Source organism: Oratosquilla oratoria, chromosome 6, assembly GCF_046742065.1.
Source record: "Oratosquilla oratoria isolate Oo_2021 chromosome 6, ASM4674206v1, whole genome shotgun sequence".
NCBI classification, from domain to species: domain Eukaryota; kingdom Metazoa; phylum Arthropoda; class Malacostraca; order Stomatopoda; family Squillidae; genus Oratosquilla; species Oratosquilla oratoria.
The window spans coordinates 19,746,348-19,766,347 of NC_134782.1; the positions used below are offsets into that span (position 1 = coordinate 19,746,348).

General features: G+C 41.3%; 1 protein-coding gene across 1 annotated transcript in view; it reads right to left on the reverse strand.

The window, feature by feature from the left end:
• The window catches only part of LOC143026335 (calcium-activated chloride channel regulator 1-like), a 93,308-nt gene that overhangs the window by 1,410 nt on the left and 71,898 nt on the right, over positions 1-20,000 (reverse strand). The window contains exons 10-14 of the mRNA XM_076186544.1: positions 7,861-8,088; positions 6,317-6,446; positions 1,639-1,884; positions 1,272-1,499; positions 1-927 (exon numbers count right to left, since the gene is read on the reverse strand). The exon at positions 1-927 is cut by the window's left edge and continues 1,410 nt beyond it. Coding sequence (XP_076042659.1) covers positions 1-927; positions 1,272-1,499; positions 1,639-1,884; positions 6,317-6,446; positions 7,861-8,088 — 1,759 coding nt within the window. The remainder of the gene's footprint in view (positions 928-1,271; positions 1,500-1,638; positions 1,885-6,316; positions 6,447-7,860; positions 8,089-20,000) is intronic.

Here is a 20,000-nt window from a genome sequence, read left to right on the forward strand (position 1 = left end):
TGTCGACGTTGTAGACGAGGAGAGACTCTGAGGGCTGCGTAGACACGAGGGACCCGCCGTCCATGGGGAGAGTGTCCTCGATGTAGTGTCCGTTGGGGGTGTGGTAGTAGAAGGGGTGGGGAGGAGCTGGCTGAGGCATGTAGGGCACCCCCAGGTCTGGGTGGTGGTGCTGCTGTATGTGCAGGTGCTGGGGTTGTTGCTGATTTGGGGACATCTCATCTGGAGGGTTCACGCCGTCCACACTTTCGTCCGGGCCTTGCCTACGCTCATGCTCGGCCAGGAGCTTCGAGGCCGGCCACGACTGGACAGGACTTAGCGATCTCGTCGCAGGAACCTCGGTGATGTCAGCGGCGACCATATTCTCCGGGGGAGGAGGCTTGCTGATCGAATCGGTCTCGCTCTCGGGATCTCCCTCGCCGGAGGTCTTGGACATCGGTGGGCAGTCGACGATCTCGATGTTCTTCTGCTTCTCCTGATGCTGGCGTCGACGGCGACCGACGACGACGATGTAGTAGACGGCCAGGAGGAGGATGATGATCAGGAGACCACACCCAGCACCCACCATGGCCAGAATATCCCTTGTCGAGATCGACCCGGGCTGGGGGGTGGTAGTACCCAACTCCCCAAGAGCTCCTCCGATGCCCATCCCAATGACTCCTCCTTGAGTAGACCCTCGGGTGTAGATCTCGGTCGTGGTTGGAGGGTGAGGCATGAAGACCTCAGCTACGTTGGACCACTCCCCAGCGGCCCCCGCCCTCCCGACGGCTCTGATGGCGATGAAGTAGACAGTGTCGTGACGGAGCCAGCGCATCATGTGGACGGAGGACATCCCAGCCTGGAGGGGATCAGTCCATCCCTCGATCTTTTTCCCATGTCCTTGGGCCACCGCGGTGATGTCCCTTGAGAAGACGACTTCGTAGTGTGACGCTGTGGAGGAGAACGGGGAAATGTTCAGGTATTGTGACGCTTTTGAGAATCTAGATCAACAGATTATTGTTGGCTGTGAAAGTGTATAACCAATTCCAAAGTTCGCCGACAGTCTTTAAACATGTTTATCTCTTCATGAATTACCCCACAAGATATTAACTTCATTTTTATAACATTTCACGTCTAATAACCACAAAATATTCTTACTATACAAATATATATATATATATATATATATATGTGTGTATGTGTGTGTGTGTGTGTGTGTGTGTGTGTGTGTGTGTGTGTGTGTGTGTGTGTGTGTGTGTGTGTGTGTGTGTGTGTGTGTGTGTGTGTATTCTTACCAACTCCATGATCCCTATAGGCCCCAGGAGCCGTCCAGTAGAAGGTGACCTGGAGTGTCGCCACATTGACCTCAGCCCTAAGGTCAGCGACCCTGGAAGGAGGGGTCATCCCAGGGCTGACCGTGGTGCCCACCACGTCAATGACCCCGACACTGACGGCGCGGGAGAGTTTCCCGGTCAGTTGGGTATTCGTGTAAGGAACCACTGACCCGCAGCAGTGGGGTGCAGCTGTTGTTGAAAAAAAAATCTTATGTTAATGCGCTTCATATGTATCAGATAATGAATAAATGATACTAAGCAACTGGTGAAGCTCTAGCAAAGAAATAAGAATAAGAGAGAGATGAACCACATACTCTTGACGACCTACCTGGGTCATAGGGCAGCGCCCTTGTGAACCGAGGCCCACGTTCGGTGATGGGCTGGTGGACGTAGTTCTCAATGTAGCTGAAATCGGAGTTCGGGGCCATCGGTGCCGGCGACGGCGTCGGCTTGACAATGGCGGCGCGGCCGGAGTTGTCGGTCAAGCGGACGGTGAAGGTGTACCGGGCAGGAGTGTCTTCGAGGGCTCGAAGGTAGCGGGAGTAGACTCCGTCACCCTTTGTTATATCCGGGTCTGAAGAGAATGAAAGTGGGCGTTATTTGGATATGTGTATGATACAGGCGTAGGCATATGCTGAGAACAATGTGCAAAGAACGTGGATCAATACGATTGCATATCTATATGCGTATAAATACATTTCATAAATTATGTGTTTTTATCTTCATTGGTTTTCTGATATTCTATATGTGCACTCGCACACACAAACACACACACACACACACACACACACACACACACACACACACACACACACACACATATATATATAATATATATATACACACACATATATATATATATACACACACACACAGACACACACACTCAAAGAGCAAGTATAACGATATTCGTGCATCCCCACACAAAAGCATTTTCACCAAAGGTCGTACGGTTTTCACTAATTATATTTAAACTGGAGAAGGTGTTTACGTAAACTGTTAATATATAAACTGCCCACTTACGGCAGGGTCTTCCCCCTCCATTCCCCAACATAAAACTAACAACCGATATTTTCCTTTATTTCCTCATTGAAGGCAGGAGGGACCTCTTCGCCCCTCGAGTGGGAGACTTCGTTCCACTTAGCCCCTTCGGAGTACAAACACCTGAGACGGGGATTCATTAGCTTAAGCATAAGTTTACCTTTCATCGCTCCCATTTTTTAAGTTTCTATCAATAATGTATGCGTGTGTGATTCACCTTGGGCTTTGGACCACGTGTTGGACTCGTGATCGACAACTATTTCCCTCCCGGAAGAGAGCTCAGAGCTCGTATGACCGATCTATGGGTAATGCTATGACCTTACACGCACACACACTCACCCAACTCCCCGCCCACGAGAGTTGGAGTAACGACTCGAAGCGCAGCGATACTGAAATTATTTGCAACCCTGGGCAGGATTCGAACCAGATACCGCCGGTACCGCCGTACTGACAGTCTGTGTGTGCGCGCGCGTCTGAGAGCACGCAAAGCTCTCCCAGCCGCCCACACTGCATCAGCATCCATAAAAATTCATATTCACACATACAAGACAAAAAAAAAATTGTACAGGCTGGGGGAGCTCTTACGGTTCACTTCCAATGTAAGTCAATGAAGACGTACATACACAACCGCGCAGTTTTTTCATTGGCTATATGGTATCGTCACGGTTTCTGCGTGGTTCAAACTGCTACTGTGAACAGGGACTTAGATAATATTTTCACACTTATGGGTAAGCTCGGTTTGGACCGGAACTGAATAAAATTGTCTGGTTTATTCCAGAAATTAATAAAAGACTTCATAGTGACACTTGAATTGATGTATTCAACTCGACGAAGTTTACATTTTCTATTCTGGCTAACGCCTGACGAATTTATTTGTCTGAGAATATAGGACTTGTGTTAAAGGGATATATACAAACATGGCACTATTAATGTTCAACTTATGTACATATATATATATATATATATATATATATATACATAAATATGTATATATGAATACATATATATGTATATATATATATATATATATATATAGGGTGACACAGAAAAAGTGAAACTTTTGAAATGCGTAGTGGCAGCCTTGTACAGTTGGCAGCACTGCGGAACAGGGACCTTGAGCTGTGAACACTCTCGCCATTTAGTAATCATGCAGTAGTGGAACGGTCAACAGCGTGTTTTTGCTATAAAAGTGTCTTACAAAAACAATGATAATTTGGAAGGTGCGCAGAAGTTCCAACGTTCAACTTAGGACGTCATGGTCGGGTTCCCTTGAGACACGCGATAAAAAACTGGATTAAAAACTTTGAAGAGTTTGGATCTGGTCTAAAAGAAACCGACAGGACGACCGAGAAGTGCTTGTACTCCATAGAATATCGAAGCTGTACGCGTTTCTGTCTTACGGAGCCCACGGCATTCATTTCGTAAGCAAGCAGCTGGAGTCAGTTTGTCCCGAGAGATAGTTCGCTGAATTCTCCATTTTGATTTAAAATTTCATCCGTACAAGTTGCAGATCGTGCAACAACTGAAGGAGAAGGATCACCAGTTGCAATTACACTTCTGTCAGCAAATTATGACGAATATAAACGAGGACAATGAATTTCCGGACAAGCTGTGGATGTCAGATGAAGTCCATTTTCATCTCACAGGTTACGTGAATAAACAGAACTATCGTTACTGGGCAGATAGCAACCCTAAAAATGTTTACGAACATCATTTACACGTCAGCAAGGTGAAAGCAGCGTGCAGTTTTGTCACACGTGGTCATCAGACCTTAACTTTTCGAAAATGAATAGAGAAGCACAGTGAATGTCACTTCGGATCTGTATGTTGAGATGTTGTAATCCTTTGTTGCACCTGCACTGAACAATTTTCCACAACTTCACGAAACCTGGATTTCAACAGGATGGTACGACATCGCACACTGCATGGTAATCAATGGCAGCTGTGCGAGAATTGTTCGGTAACTGTGTCATCTCAAGATTCGATTACATTCCCTGGCCCCCAAGATCACCAGATTTGTCCGTTTGTGATTTTTTCTTGTGGGGCTACCTGAAGAGTCGGGTCTACACGACTCGGCCAAGGACAATGTATGAATTGAAACAAAGAATTCAAGATGAAATTCGTGGCATCCCAGCTGAGATGTTGCAGCGAGCAATGGGGGAACCTCAACAGCAGATTGGAAGAATGGTACAGGAGGACGCCTTCTACAGGACGTAATTTTCAAACACTGATAATTTGGATTACTGTCTCTTAAAAGGCAAGTTGTAGTGATTCAATTGCTGTCATTGTATATATATATATATATATATATATGTATATATATATATATATATATATATATATACACACACATATATATATATATATATATATATATATATATATATATATACATTTGGATTTCTATTTTGATTGTTTTTTCAAAAGTTCCTTTTTTCTGTGTCACCCTATATATATATATAATATATATATATATATATATATATATATATATATATATATATATACACATATATATACATTATTCCACCACAACTAGCACCACATATACTCACAAAAGGTATTCTTGTGAGGCTGGAACTTGCACACATTTGTGGATAAGAATTGTATATTGCCACATAAATGTGTGCATGAGTGCACAAATGTTCTTGCCTGTGCATCCACACACGCACGTGCATGCACAAACAAAATCACGCACACACACACACACACACACACACACACACACACACACACACACACACACACACACACACACACACACACACACACACACACACACACACACACACACACTGTGGGTTGTTACTCCAACTCTCGTGGGCGGGGTATTGGGGTGTGTGTGCGTGTAAGGTCACAAGATCCCATAGATGGGTCATATATGAGCTCTGAGCTCTCCTTCGGGAGGGAAATAGCTGTCAATTACGAGTCCAACACGTGATCCAAGACGATGGTGAATTACACACACACACACACACACATAGATATAGGAATTGGTTAGAAGGTGATATAGACCAATCTGAAACAAAACATGATCTTAAATCTAACATTGATAACTAGGAAATCAGGATACAAATCAAATTGGTATCGTACATGAATATGAAGCTAGGTATGATGAATTGGAAAGTAAGAGACGGGACCCCACGATCATTACCCCAAACTTGTATACTACAATTAGTTAGATAAATTAGGTAAATACACAAGGACACTTGAACATACACACGGCCATGATATATGAATGTTATTTCAGCAGCACCATCACCATACACACACAAACACGCTTCGTGGAGCAATGGTTACAGTTCTCGCCTGCTACTACGGCGGTCCGGGTTCGAATCCCGCCCAGGGTTGAAATAATTTCAGTATCGCTGCGATGCTGGTTGTTACTCCAACTCTCGTGGGCGAGGAGTTGGGTGTGTGTGTACGTGTAAGGTCACAGTATTACCCAATGATCGGTCATACGAGCTCGGAGCTCTCATCCGGGAAGTTAATAACTGTCCATCACGAGTCTAACACGTGATCCGAGACCATGGTGAATGGTGAATCACACACGCACACATCATGATATATGTACATTATTGTATCACCACCATACGCGCACATACACACACACACACACACACACACACACACACACACACACACACACACACACACACACACACGCACATACACGGTCATGATATATGTACTTTATTTCAACATTACTACTACTGCCACCATACACACACACACACACGCATATACACGGTCATGATATATGTACATAATTTTACCACTATACACACACAAACTCACACACACACACACACACACACACACACACACACACACACACACACACACACACACACACACACACACACACACGCAATCATGATATATCTACATCTTTCCACCACCACCATCATCATGCACAAACATATACACACAATAACAAAAGGGGAAGGAATATGTGGCCTCACCTCCATTCCCATTGTCGAAAAGCTTGAAGGTGAGAGGGTCGTAGGGACTTCCTGTTTTGTTGTAGCCCAAACGCAGAAGGACAGCCTCCACGTCAGCGTCCACCACAGGGGACACGCCTCCTACGGATACCTGCGTCAGGAGAAAAAGAAGAAAGGTCCTCATTTTTTTTTTTTTTTTTTTTTTTTTTTTTTTTTTGAGGTGTGAACAGTGTCTCCTGGTGGACTCCGCTCTTGTCATGCTGGTCCCGCTGGTCTACATTCACAGAAGTTTCCTGAACTGGCATTTTGTTTTATGTAAAGATTCTAAGTAATTATGAAGAGTGTCAAAACGAGAGTGCATGTGTGTGTGTGTGTGTGTGTGTGTGTGTGTGTGTGTGTGTGTGTGTGTGTGTGTGTGTGTGTATGTGCGTGTGTGTGTTTGCTTGTATATGAATATGCGTGCGTGTATATAGGAATATGTGTGCATGTGCGTACACATGTGTATGACAGTTTCTGTGCGTGTGTGTGTTTAAGTGTGTATGTTTGTATATACATTACATATACTAGTATTTGTTTGTATGCGCTTTTGTGTATGAATATACAATATTGCGTTGTTCATGTGTATGATAATGATTTATTATCATATTTTCACTTTGGAATAGTAAAAATTTTCGACTTTGACAATGTACAATGTCTGTTATTAATTGAAATTCAACCAAAATCGTTAGTGAACGTTTGCTATTTATAACAAAAAGAAATAACGTTTACCTGTGCCTTCAGGTAAATGTTTTCATTACATTTGGTAAATTCTGTTTAAGCACTTTTGTTTTATTTCTTCCTGCTGTAATGACTGTGATAACAATGATTCGCGAGATTTTCCAAACCAATGATTATTATAATGTTGGGGCAATTTTAGATAGATGTGTTAAACGGGAGTGACAATTTTAATGATCAATCTAATTATAATTCAATTCGTCTGGTTAGTTATAGGATCCAGTGGTTTTATGGAATGAATTCTATAATTACTTGTCATCCATTTACATACCAAAAAAAAAATCATGTGTGCTGCGTTATGTGTACAGGTACAATTCTATATGGATATACATGCTGGTATGCATGCATACACACACGTATGCGCGTACATAAACATACGCGTATATAGTACACACGTACACACACACAGACACATACACACGCATACACATATACATATGCACGTTGGTTATATGCTTGTTATAATCATAAACAAACTAGTCTAAAGGTGGGTACTAGGAGAAGACACTTGTACAGATACAAGTCTATATCGATGTACATGTTGGTATGCATGCATACACACACGTATGCGCGTACATAAACATACGCCTACGAGTATATAGTACACACGTACACACACACAGACACATACACACGCATACACATATACATATGCACGTTGGTTATATGCTTGTTATAATCATATACAAACTAGTCTAACGGTAGGTACTGGGAGAAGACACTGGCCATGACATCAGCATGGGTCAGCGATCTATGAGGAGAAGCGAAGGACACTCCAAAACTTCTGTTACCTGGGCATAGACGATGACTGGTGGCATAGCCCCATCTGAACGGGTGGAGTTGATGGGAGCCGCGCCTTGGGAAGTCCACGCGTGGAGTGTGATGGCCTCCCCCGTGAGCTGAGGGAAGTGTCCCATGCGCCCGGAGCCACTGGGAGTCCTCGGAGTCGCCTGGACGCTGATGAAGAGACTCTGGTGGGAGTCAGCTCGGTTCTCGACCCGGTAATTCCATTCGCCTGGCTGTGGAACAAGAAGAAGAAGAAGAAGGAGAGTGAGTTTTCTTGACTTAATTACAATTTAAACCAAATAGATATAACAGATCGACTAGTTTGTATCTGTGTTGCTCTTAAGATGTTTTGTCACTCTTAATGTCAGGTAATATCGAAAAGTGATTTTTTTTTTTTTACTTAATTGTAATTAAGGAAGTTCGCTGTCAGAGCGGGTTAGGGCGTCGTTACTTGCGGCGAAGGTCGAGAGGATGGTGGTTCGAACCCTACCACCGGCGAAGTTGAACCAAGGGCATATTTAATCAAATTCCACGCTACAAAGTCCTCTATAAGGGGCACCCTCCTAGCCTCCCGATAGGGAGTAGTTTGTGACGTTAAACCATATCATCATTAATTGTAATTGAACAAGATAGATAATACAGATTAATTTGTTTGTATCCATGTCGCACTCCTATGCATCGCAGCAGCATCCATATACAGTACAACCATTCTCCACTCAACCCTATCTTCTGTCTTCTCCCTTCCTTCCTCAACAGACATCCACCTCTTTCCCAATGCCCCTTTTACCCCATCCATCTCATCTCATCCTTGGTCGCCCCCTTATGTTCACTCCCTTCACCTCTGCCTTCCACACCTCAGTCTTTAACACTTAATCTTTCTTCACTCGTTCTTTCCATGTGTCCAAACTATCCTAATACTCTTTCATCAACCCTATCTCCCAACTCCCTTTCCACCCACGCTCTCCTCCTCACCTCCCCGTTTCTTACTCTATCCAGCCTAGTAACCCCTATCATACTTCTCAGGCATTTCATCTCAAACACATTTAAACTCTTTCTCTCTTATGTTCCATGTTTTTGCCCCATACAGTACTGTCGGCACAATCACACCTTCTCTTAACATCCATTCCAAATGTAAATTTTTCATTACACTTTTTAATCCCCCAAGGCATTTACTTGCTTCTCTCACTCTACATTCTACCTCCATTTCCACATCTTTTTCCGCTACATTCGCCCCAAAGTATTTAACGCTATTCATTTCCGCCAGTCTTTCTCCCTTAATATTCACTTCCAGTTTGCTGACATCCTTTCCTCTTGTACATCTCGCCATCTTACTTTTATCCATATATATCTTCAACATCCTTCTTTCACACACCTTCCCAAACTCTATCACTACAAGCGCAGTGTCCTCAGCAAACAACTGACTTATCTCCCATTGTTGTCCATCTTCTTTAACCATCTCCAATCCCCGGCCCATTACTCTTGCATTTACATCTCGCACCACCCCATCCATGTATAAATTGAACAGCTATGGTGACATAACACACCCCTGGCGAAATCCCACCTTTACCTCAAAACACTCGCTCTCTCCATTTCTAATTCTAACACAGGCTCTACTAGTCTCGTAAAAACTCGTGACTGCTCTTAACAGCTTTCCTTCTATCCCATATATCTGCAATACCTCCCACAGTGCCTTCCTGTCTACCTTGTCATACGCCTTTTCCAAATTCATAAAGGCCCCCCCAAAAATTCTTAACTTTTTCTAAATCTTTTTCACATATCTGCTTTACCACAAAATTCTGATCCAGGCAACCCATACCTGCCCTAAACCCACATTTTTCCTCACCAATTACTCCCTCTGATCTAATCCTTTAAATCAAAACCCTTCCATAAGCCTTCCCAACTGCAATCAACAAACTGATCCCTCTGAAACTACTACACTCACACTTGTCCCCTTTTTCCTTGTAAAGCGGAACTATGAATGCACTCCAGTCCAACGGCACTCTACCCTCTTTTAGATAAACATTAAACCTCACCAGCCAATCCACCATCCCTGTACCTCCCTTTTTTAGATACCCCGCATGACACCCATCTAACCCAGGTGCCTTACCTGCTCTCATCATTTCAATAATTGATTTCACCTCATCTTTCCTTATTTCTCCTCCATTTTCTTTATTCATTACTGTCAGTTTCGTAGCACTTCACACTGCAGCTACCTTTCTCTCCCTGTCCTCCTTCACATTCAACAACTCCCTAAAATACTCTACCCATCTCCCTTTTACTGTCGTCTCTTCCATTACCATCTCTCCATCAGCACCTTTTACCTTTTCTTCTCTACTTCATTTACCTTCTCTTCCTCTCTTCATTTCCTTCCAAAAATATTTTTATTATTTTCCAATTTTCTGTCATGATCTTACCTCATTTCACATCTCTTCTCCTTTTTGTCACCTTTATCTTATGCTTTACTTCTCTTTTCTTTGTACCTTTCATATGATTCGTCCTATTTATCAACCAATCTGTGAATGCTCGTTTCTTCTCTTCCACAACCTTCTTTGGTTCATCATCCCACCACCCGTTACCCATTCTTCTATTTCCTCCCGTCCTCCTTGTTCCACACCCCATCTTTGCACCCCTTGTGACTCCCTCCTTGAAACACCCCCATTCCTCCTCCACTCCTAGTTCTACTCTACCCTTCACTCCCTTCTACTCTTCTCTCAGCTTCTTGTAATCCTTCTTCATTTCTTTCTCATTTAAGCAGTTTACTCTAAGCACCTCCCTACCTTCTGTCCTTTTCCTCTTTCTCCTTCTATTCTCCACTCTCAACTTACCTTCCACAAAAAATCTGATATTCCCCCACTCTCTCCCCAAAGAACATGTACATTTAAAACTCTTCCTACTCTTCTCCTGGTTACCACTATATAGTCCATCAAATCCCTGTCTATCACCCTTCTATCCACCACCCTCTCCTATGTGTACTTATGCTTGACTTTCTTCCTAAGCACTGTATATGGTATCAACTCTCTAGACACATCTCGATTTTCATTTCTCCACTACGATTTTTTCCTGGCACTCCACACTTCCCAACAACTCCATCTATTGGTTCGTCTCCTACCCTAGCATTGAGATCTCCCAATACCACTACAATGATAATTCTCCCTAAACCCTCTATGCACTCGTTTAAATATTAAAAAACACCTTTTCTTCTACACTCTTCTCACTACCAGGCCCTTATGCACTTATAAAGACCCACATCTCCCTTCCCAGTTTCACCTTCATCCACATTCTTGAAGAAACCACACCATTACCTATCTCTTCACTTACTATTATAGCCACCCCTTCTCTCCCTTGCACTCTCTTCACTCTTGACACCCTCACAACTACACTACCAAGCTGAGACGTAACAAATGAACAGTGACTTAAACCATTGCGCCATCAAGAGAGATATAAGGTGAGCACAATTTCTTATATTTGTCTCCTCGAGTTACATTTACACGATTTTTTGTTTAACCCACCCCTGCCATGATGGTGCTTCGTTCGAGTCCATCGCTTGACTACGTATCAGTTTCTGTATATACATCCATCGACTTCACTGTCAGTCTCGACCGTGATGGTATGGAATTAAAATGGAAATTAATGTATGAAAAAACCTATGTACTGGGGACCATTCAGTATGTGTATGTATATATATATACATATATATACATATATATATATGTATATATATAAACGTTTTGCAATATAGGTAACCATGTATTCTATTGGAGTGTGTCTCTTCTTAAATCTTAACAAAAGTTATTAAGATTTTCCCAGGATTTATTTCGCACATTTCGTCCATTATATTATTTTTCGTTCATTTTCCTGTCTCCGACCATCCCTTCGTGTCGTTCATTCATCCCATCTCTCTAATTAACGCTCACACAACCAGCATCCCTTCATTAAAGCTTCCTTCACAGTCTTTCATCCCATTTTTTTATCTCTTCGTCCGCGGATTTTTCGTCCTCTTCTCTTCTCGAAATTCCGAGTTTTTCTTCTCATTGTCCTTACTTTGTTTCCTGCTGTGAAAATGTTTGTGTTCGCGTGTTAGGAGGTGTATGCATTTTATGCCTTCGGTGCCCGTTTCGTATTCAGAGAATAAGGTGTTCATATTTCAAGAGGCGTCTTTCAAAAAATAAACCACAATTTCTTAAAGAAGCTGAAGGAAAGAAAACGTCGAAAAATAGCCCAAAATTTCTTAAAGAACATGAGGGAAAGAAAGTTTCGAAAAATAAACCAAAACGTCTTTAAGAACTTGAGGGAAAGAAGAAATCGAAAAATAAACCAAAATTTCTTAAAGAGTAAAGGGTAGTGGTCATACGAAGACTCAAGAAGGTGAAATCAGTCCTCTGCCACAGTTTCAGGGTTTCAGGGCTTCATCGTTTCAGGGTGTACCAGAGCAGGTTTAACCACTTAATCCGGTGGAGTCTTTTTCTGAAGTCATTCCCGGCTGAAAACAAAGAATTTCATGCAGCTGTAAGGGTGAATACAACTCCCAGAAGTGTCTGTAAATACTGCCTTGAAGTGCATAAAATTGCCTATTCTTTAATTAAAAAAAAAAAAAAAAAAAACGTTCTCGCGTTGAAAACGTCAGGGACTTAAGCACTTCAGGATGTCATATATTCAGAGCACCATGGTTTCTTAGCTTCAGCTTTATCACAAATCCATTCTTAGAAAAAAAAGGGACCTTAAAGATCTTTAGAGTTTCAGGGGGTCATATACTCAGGGCTTCATGGGGTCAAATATTCAAGGCTTCATATGGTCGTATATTTAGGGCCCATGACTTAAGAACATCGGGTTTATACGCGGTTCTGAATTTAGAATAAAAACAAATAAAATCTTGGAATGTAAAGGTTTCCAGACACTTGAATCTGAAATCAGCCGAAGAAAACCAACTTGGCTACTTCGACTACGAGACCTTTTGTCTGTGATCGATCTCTTCCTAGTTCTTTCCTCCTCCACTTTTCGTCCTATCCTTCTTTTTTCTTCTCCCCCCTCTTTCTCCTATTCTTCCTCCTCTTTATTTTTTCTCCCCATCTTCCTAATGTTTTCTTCTTCCCCTTTTCTTCCTCCTTTTTTCCTATCTTCCTATCTTTTCTTTTCTTCGTCCTACTCTTCCTCCTCCTTTCTTTCTCCTGATTTTTTTCTCTTCTTACTCTTTCACATTTTTTCTCTCCACCTTCCTATTTTTTCTTCTCTTCCTCCTATTCTTCCTCCTTTTTCTTCCTATTTCTCTATATTTTCTTTTCCTCTTCTTCCTTTTTTCTCCCCATCTTCCTATTTTTCTACTACCCCTCTTCCTCCTTCTCCTCCTCCTCTTTTGTCTCCTCATCTTCCTATTTTTTCTTCTTCTCTTTCTCCTACTCTTCCTCCACCTTCTTTCTCCTCATATTCCTATTCATTCCTCTCCTCTTCCTACTACTATTTCTCCTCCTTTTTCTCCCCATTTTCTTTATTTTTCTTCTCTTCCTCCTACTTTTCCTCCTTTTGTTTCTCCTCATCTTCCTATTATTTCTTCTTCTTCTCCTCTTCCTCCTCCTCTTGCACCTCCTCCTCTTCTTCCTTCTCCTCTTGCAGTCATTAGGGTTTCTGTGTTTCATGGATTCCAGCTCTCAGGCTAATAACGTTCTCCAAGTCTTCAGCGGTTCCCTGGTCTTCGTGGCTTCTGGGCTCATCTGAGGTCGAGACAGAAGAGGCGTTGATGGTGAAAGGTGGAAGTGAGATCGACAATAAACAAAGGGATAACGGGAGAAGCTGATTGGCCGACGGCAGGTAGCGAGCGGCGCAGGAGCGAAAGAAGAATCGAGAAGAGAATCGAGTACAGTCTCTTTAGACTAAATGGGCGAGTGGTTTACATCTGCGTGATGCTTCGCTGCGGCCAATGCGGGAGCCAATAGGAATCTCGCTTGGGCCATCGAGCTTACAAGGCAAGATTGTGGCCCAGGGCCACGAAGAATGTTTAGTCAAAAAAAGAAAAAAGAAAAAAAAAAAAAAAAAAAAAAAAAAAAAAAAAAAAAAAAAAAAAAAAAAAAAAAAAAAAAAGAAAAAAGAAAGAAAAAAATCTTAAAAAATAAGAGTAGGAGTCGGTGAATAAGAACACCCAGGGAAATACTCAACATAAATCGGGGAATAGATGAATAAATATAAGTAGATGAATAAGTCAATAAAATAAAAATCGCCGTCCCACTCCCTCGCGGTGGGAAGTGAGAAACCCCTGATAGGACAAAGCCCTGTCAATTTCGGCACGCCGCTTGGTTATTAGGCCGACGTTGGATCGCCTCCTCGCCTGACCAGGCGTGTCGGAAACCAACGCAACAAGATCACAGTGGGTCCGGGAATCGAACTCAAATAAAGAAATATGAGCACGAGTGTATTGATTACCTTCAATTTCCACGATACAAAAGAACTAAACATCCACAGATGGGAAATATGAGTAAATTCCTTGTATAAGGTCTTCGAACATAGGACCAGAGAGGAGGAGGAATGGTTGAGGAGGAGAACTGGTTGAGGAGGAGGAGGTGAAGACGGTCGAGGAGGATCTATACAGGACCAGGAACAAGGAACAATTAAGAGTGACCAGAGTTTATTTTTTCTAAGTTATTCTATCCCGGTGTACATTATATGCTTGATACTGGTTACTATAGATGTTTTTATTAGGCTTAAGTATAGATCTGACATGATGACCAAATACACAGGAGCAAAGTTCTGGATGGAATATCTGTGGCGTAACCAAAATAAAATCCTTAGTAGAGAAAGAGATAGAGAGAGTGAGAGAGAAAGAGAGAGAGAGGATGGGGAGAAAAGTGAGAAGGAAAGAGAGAAAAAGAGAAAGTGAAAGAGACGGATAAAGAAAAAAGAAAAGATATAGAGAGTAAGAGGAAGAAAAAGAATGATAAAGATAGAGAAAAGAAAGGGAAAGAGAACGATGAAAATGAATAAAAAAGAGAAAGGAGGTGGGCATAAAAGAGAAAAAGATTGATAAAAATAAAGAGAAAAGAAAAAGAGAAGGAAACAGAGACAGAGAAAAAATTAGAAAGATAAAAAAGAAAAAAGAAAAAGAACGAAAAAATGAATAAAAACGAGGAAGAGAACATGGAAACAAAAGAAAAAACATAAGATTAAAAAAGAAAAAACTAATATAGTAATAACATAATAATATATTGATATAATAATAATAGTAATATAATGGTATAATAATAATAATAATAATAATGATAATGATAATAATTAATAATAAAAAAAACATGCATGCGAGTATGAACAGCTCTCTCACCACTTTGATCAGAGTGAGAGCGAGTTGACGTGAGAGTATTGGAGTGAGAGCGTGAGAACTCACGTGTTCATGCATGAAGGTGCCACAAGAGGGTGCCACATGCTGAGATCCAAAGAACAAAGAGCAGCAACGAACCCCAAAGAGTGCCAAAGAGGACAGATGCGTAGTAAGGTAACAAGAGCTACAAGAGGATAAAGAGGAGGGGATAGGAAAGAACTGGGAATGATGTAACTTAAAGTAGTATAGAAATATTAGAAAAGTTATAGAAAACGAGATATGTAGATGAATGGATAGATAGATCGATATATATAACGTTAGATAGTTACAGGATATTTCGGATAGACTTTCTATGAAATCCGTTAGTTCATATCTGTCGTTGTAATGTCGTCTTCAGCAAGCGAGATATTTATTTTTACTAGCATCAAGATCCTTACTTATCACTAAAGAAAAAAAAAAAAAAAAACTCAAGCACACACACACACCGTCTCTTCGTCCTTCTCACCCTCACAAGCCGAAGACAAATTGGGGGACCCACGTATTTAGCATAGAACAGCCCTATTCCTCCCTCCCTCCTCACCCCCCCCTCTCTCTCTCTCTCTCTCTCTCTCTCTCTCTCTCAGGACGTGGCGTCTTGGAAATGCTGAAAAGGATTACTATATCTCTTTCTCTCTTATACACATAAAGTAGATGTTTATGTAAATGAGTAGAACATTTAAGAGTATTTAAATGGATAAGTGCGTGAACATTTATACGAGTATAAGCGTAAAACATACATTATACATATATGCTTAGTGTGCACATGTGTGCGTACATACCTAAACATATATGTACATATATATATATATATATATATATATATATATATATATATATATATAACTACTTTTAGAAAAATAAACATATACAAATGCATGAAGATGAATAAACTATCAAGAAAAACAACATAAAAATTAAATATAGAAATTAAACTAAAAAAAAAAAAAAAAAAAAAAAAAAAAAAAAAAAAAAAAAAAAAAAAAAAAAAGTCTAATCATTTTGAGGTGCATCGAACTCCTGGGCCCTCGATCCATCGAAGGCCTTCTTTCCGAAGAGTCTCTCAGCATCAGACGAAGAGTCTGCCGGGAGACAGGAACATGGATACTTCGGCTGCAAGAACTTTTGTCTGTGCTCGAGCTCAAACCTAGTTCTTGTCTCCTCCTCCTCCTCTCTTTCCTTCTTCTCTTCTCTCTCCTAATCCTTTAACTGCTCTTACTTCTCTTCATCCTATTCCTTATTACCTTCTTCTTCCTCCTCCTCCCCCTCTTCCTCCTCTTTTTATTTATTCTACTCTTTCTCTTAATAATTTAGCAGCTGGATTTTCCTCTTCTCTTTGTCCTCCTCCTCCTATATCTTATCATCTTCCTCCCCAATCTCCACCTCATCCCCCGTCATCTTCGTCTTCCTCCTCCTCTCCCTCTTCCTCCTCCTCCCATTGTTTTCCTTCGTTCTTCCCTTCCTCTTTCTTTTTCTCCTCCTCCTCCTCTACCTCTTTTTTCTTTCCCTCTTTTTCATCCTCTTCCTCTTCGTATTCCCTTTATCCTTGTTTTAATCCCTTCCTTTCACGCGTGCGTTTTTCGTAAAATATTCAAGGTCTTCTGTTTCCATCTTCCTTTACGCCGTCTTACTGCTATCATTATTATTGTTCATTTTACGTTCCCCCCCTTCTTCATGCTCTTTTCTTTTTTCTCACTCCTCCTCCTCCTCCTCCTCTTCCTTCTTCTCTTCCTGCTTCTGATTATGCTTCTCTTATGCCTTGCTTGCACGGTCTCTCTTTCTCTTTCTCTTCGTTTTGTGTCCTCTTTTTTTCTCTCTCTTCCTCATTTTCTCTTCTTCTTGGAATGACTTCGTCATCATCTTTGGCTTATCATCTCCATCTTTTCTTTTGTCTCATGTGTCTTTCTCCAACTCACTCCTCCGGACTTGTCCACCTTCATCCTCTACCACCCCCTTCTCCTCCTCCTCCTCCTCTTTCTCCTCCTCCTCCTCTTTCTTCTATTTGTTCTCCTCCTTCTACCATTTTTATTCCTGCTCTTTCTTCTACGCGTTCTCCTCCTCCCCTTCCTCTTTCTTCTCCTCTTTTTCTTGCTCTTTCCCACACCTCCTCCTCCTCTTCCTCCTCCTGATATTTCCTCCACCTTCTTCCCTTTCCTTCTTCCTTCTACCCCCTCTTCCTTTTACTCTTTCTTTTCCTCTTTCTTCTCTTTCCCGTTCCTTCCTGATATCTTCTCTTGCGCTTCCTCCATTCTTTTCCTCTTCTCCTCGTCCTCTTGTATTTTCTTCCTTTACCTCCTCCCTCCGTTCTTACCTCCACTTTCTTATTTTTTTTTCTTTTTTACTGAACACGTGTCCTCCTTTTTCCCGCCTTCCTTTTGAAACAAAGCCCCCATGTGGTGTCGGCTTTCTAGGGATCCTCCTCCTTCTCCTCCTCCTCCTCCTCCTCTTCCTCCTCCTCCTCACCCTCCTTCCAGACTTCATTCCCACTCTCACCTCATCCTCTCCCTCCTCTTCCTCCTGCTCCATCAATCCCAGAGTCCATTCCTTCTTCTATCTTTCTTCAACTTCTCAAGCTCCAGCTCTTCCAGACCCTCCTTCTGTCTTCTCCTCCTTCCACTCCTGCAACTCTCTCCTCTCTCCTCTCTCCCATCTCCTCCTCCTTCTCTATCTTCCATTTCTTTCTTCTCCTCTTTCTCCAAAACCCACCTCCCATTTTTTCTTGTATCGCCTCTTTAATCTCTATTTTTGTTTACTTATCATGTTTTATTTCCTTTCTTCTCCTCCTCCTCCTCCTTCTCCTCTTATTCGTCTTCCTCCTTCTATTTCTCCTCAACCTTGTTTGACCTATCTCCTGTCATTTTTTTTTCTTCAAATTTTTTATTTTTTTTACTTAGATTCTTTTCCACTTTCTTCACATTCTCTTTCATATTTTCCTCCTCTTCCACGAGAGGAAATTACTATAAATATACCAAATGATAACATATTCCACATTGTTAAGAAAAAATCAACATCTTTTAGTATTTCAATTTTTTTGTGTAGAACTGAAAACGTTATGTGATTTTTTTTTCAGTATTCGCTGATTTACTTCGTTATATTATAGAGTCAAAATGAGTGTATCACAAACTGCAAAGAAATATGTGATATTTGGGATTTTCGCTTTCTAAAGAAAAATGGCTTAGCTTTTCCTTTGAGCAAGACATCAAAAATTTGCTCTTCAGTGTGATTTTTATATACCTGGAGGCATACTCTTTGCGAAAAAAAAATCAGCAACGTCCCTAAGAGGGAGGGAGAGAGAGAGAGAGAGAGAGAGAGAGAGAATGAGATTATTTCTGTCCATTTTGTATCCAGTTTTAACTCTTAATATCTTTACTCATCTAATGTTAAAAAAAAAAAAAATAAATAAAAAATAAACTATTTGGTCGTAGGGGACTAATCCAGATCTACCCATCAACTGATTGAAATCGTCTGGAATCACTGGGTACAGGTTATTATTATTATTATTATTTTCCTGGTGTCTGTCAGGCCTAACGATCCATCACCGCTTTAACTATGCCTTTCCAGGCGCTTCTATCCTGTGTTAATTCTTTCCAATCCAATCCTGGAACCACTCGTTCTTTGTCCTTCTTTACTCCACCACCCATCAGTACCTGGGTCTCCCTTGTGGTCGTCTACCTTGTATTCTACCACGTAGAATACAGGGAGTACAGGATAAGAGTCTTCCAAATTGATTCTAAATTAAAAGAACCCGATACAGTGTTTCCTAAACTTGCTGATGACCCTGCCGGTTGTTCCCTTCGAGTCGTAATTCTGAAGCCGTCCTACCCAGTTGCACATCCACATGAAAGAACTGTACCCCAGAATCAGCCTTTCTTTTTAAGTTTATGTTCCCAGAATCAGCTGATTTTTTGTTTACAATCCCAGACTCAGCTGATCTCTTGTTTACATTCCGAGGATCAGTTGATCTGTTTGCATTCCCAGAATCAGGTTATCTTTTGTTACAAATCCAGAATCAGTTGATCTTTTGTTAATATTCCCAGAATGGGATGATCTTTTGTTCATACTCCCAGAATCAATTGATCATTTGTTTACATACCGAGAATTAGCTGATCTTCTGTTTACATTCCCAGAATCAGCTGATCTTTTGTTTACATTCCCAGAATCAGCTGCTCTTTTGTTTACATTCCCAGAATCAGCTGAGCTTTCGTTTATATTCATATAATTAGCTTATCTTTGTCTACAGACCCTACCACTAAGATACAGGCCACATAAAACTCTACTTCTCAGACACCTCATCTCAAACACATTCAAACTCGTTCTCTCTTCCTCTCTTATGTTCCATGTTTCTGCCCCATACAGTGATGCTGGCACAATCACTCCTTCATACAGTCTCCTTTTAGCATCCATTCCCAAATGTCTATTCCTCATTACACTCTTCAATCCACCAAGGCATTTACTCGCTTATCTCAATCTACATTCTACCTCCACCTTCATTCCACCTTTTCCTGCCACATTTGCATCCAAGTACCTAAAACTATCCACTTCCTCCAGTCGCTCTCCCTTAATGCTCACTTCCAGTCTACTGCCACTTTCACCCCTTGTACATCTCATCACCTTACTTTTACCCACATTTATCTCTATATACAATCTGGTAATTAATCATACGGTTTTCAGCCATGTCCTTACAACATTGCCTATTAATTATCGAAAGCTCGTACGAAACCACATAAATAAGGAAATTGGACGAAATAACCGATTTCCTTTGTAGAGCTGCTTCTGATACGACGTCTGTCTCAAAGGAGGAGAACCAAA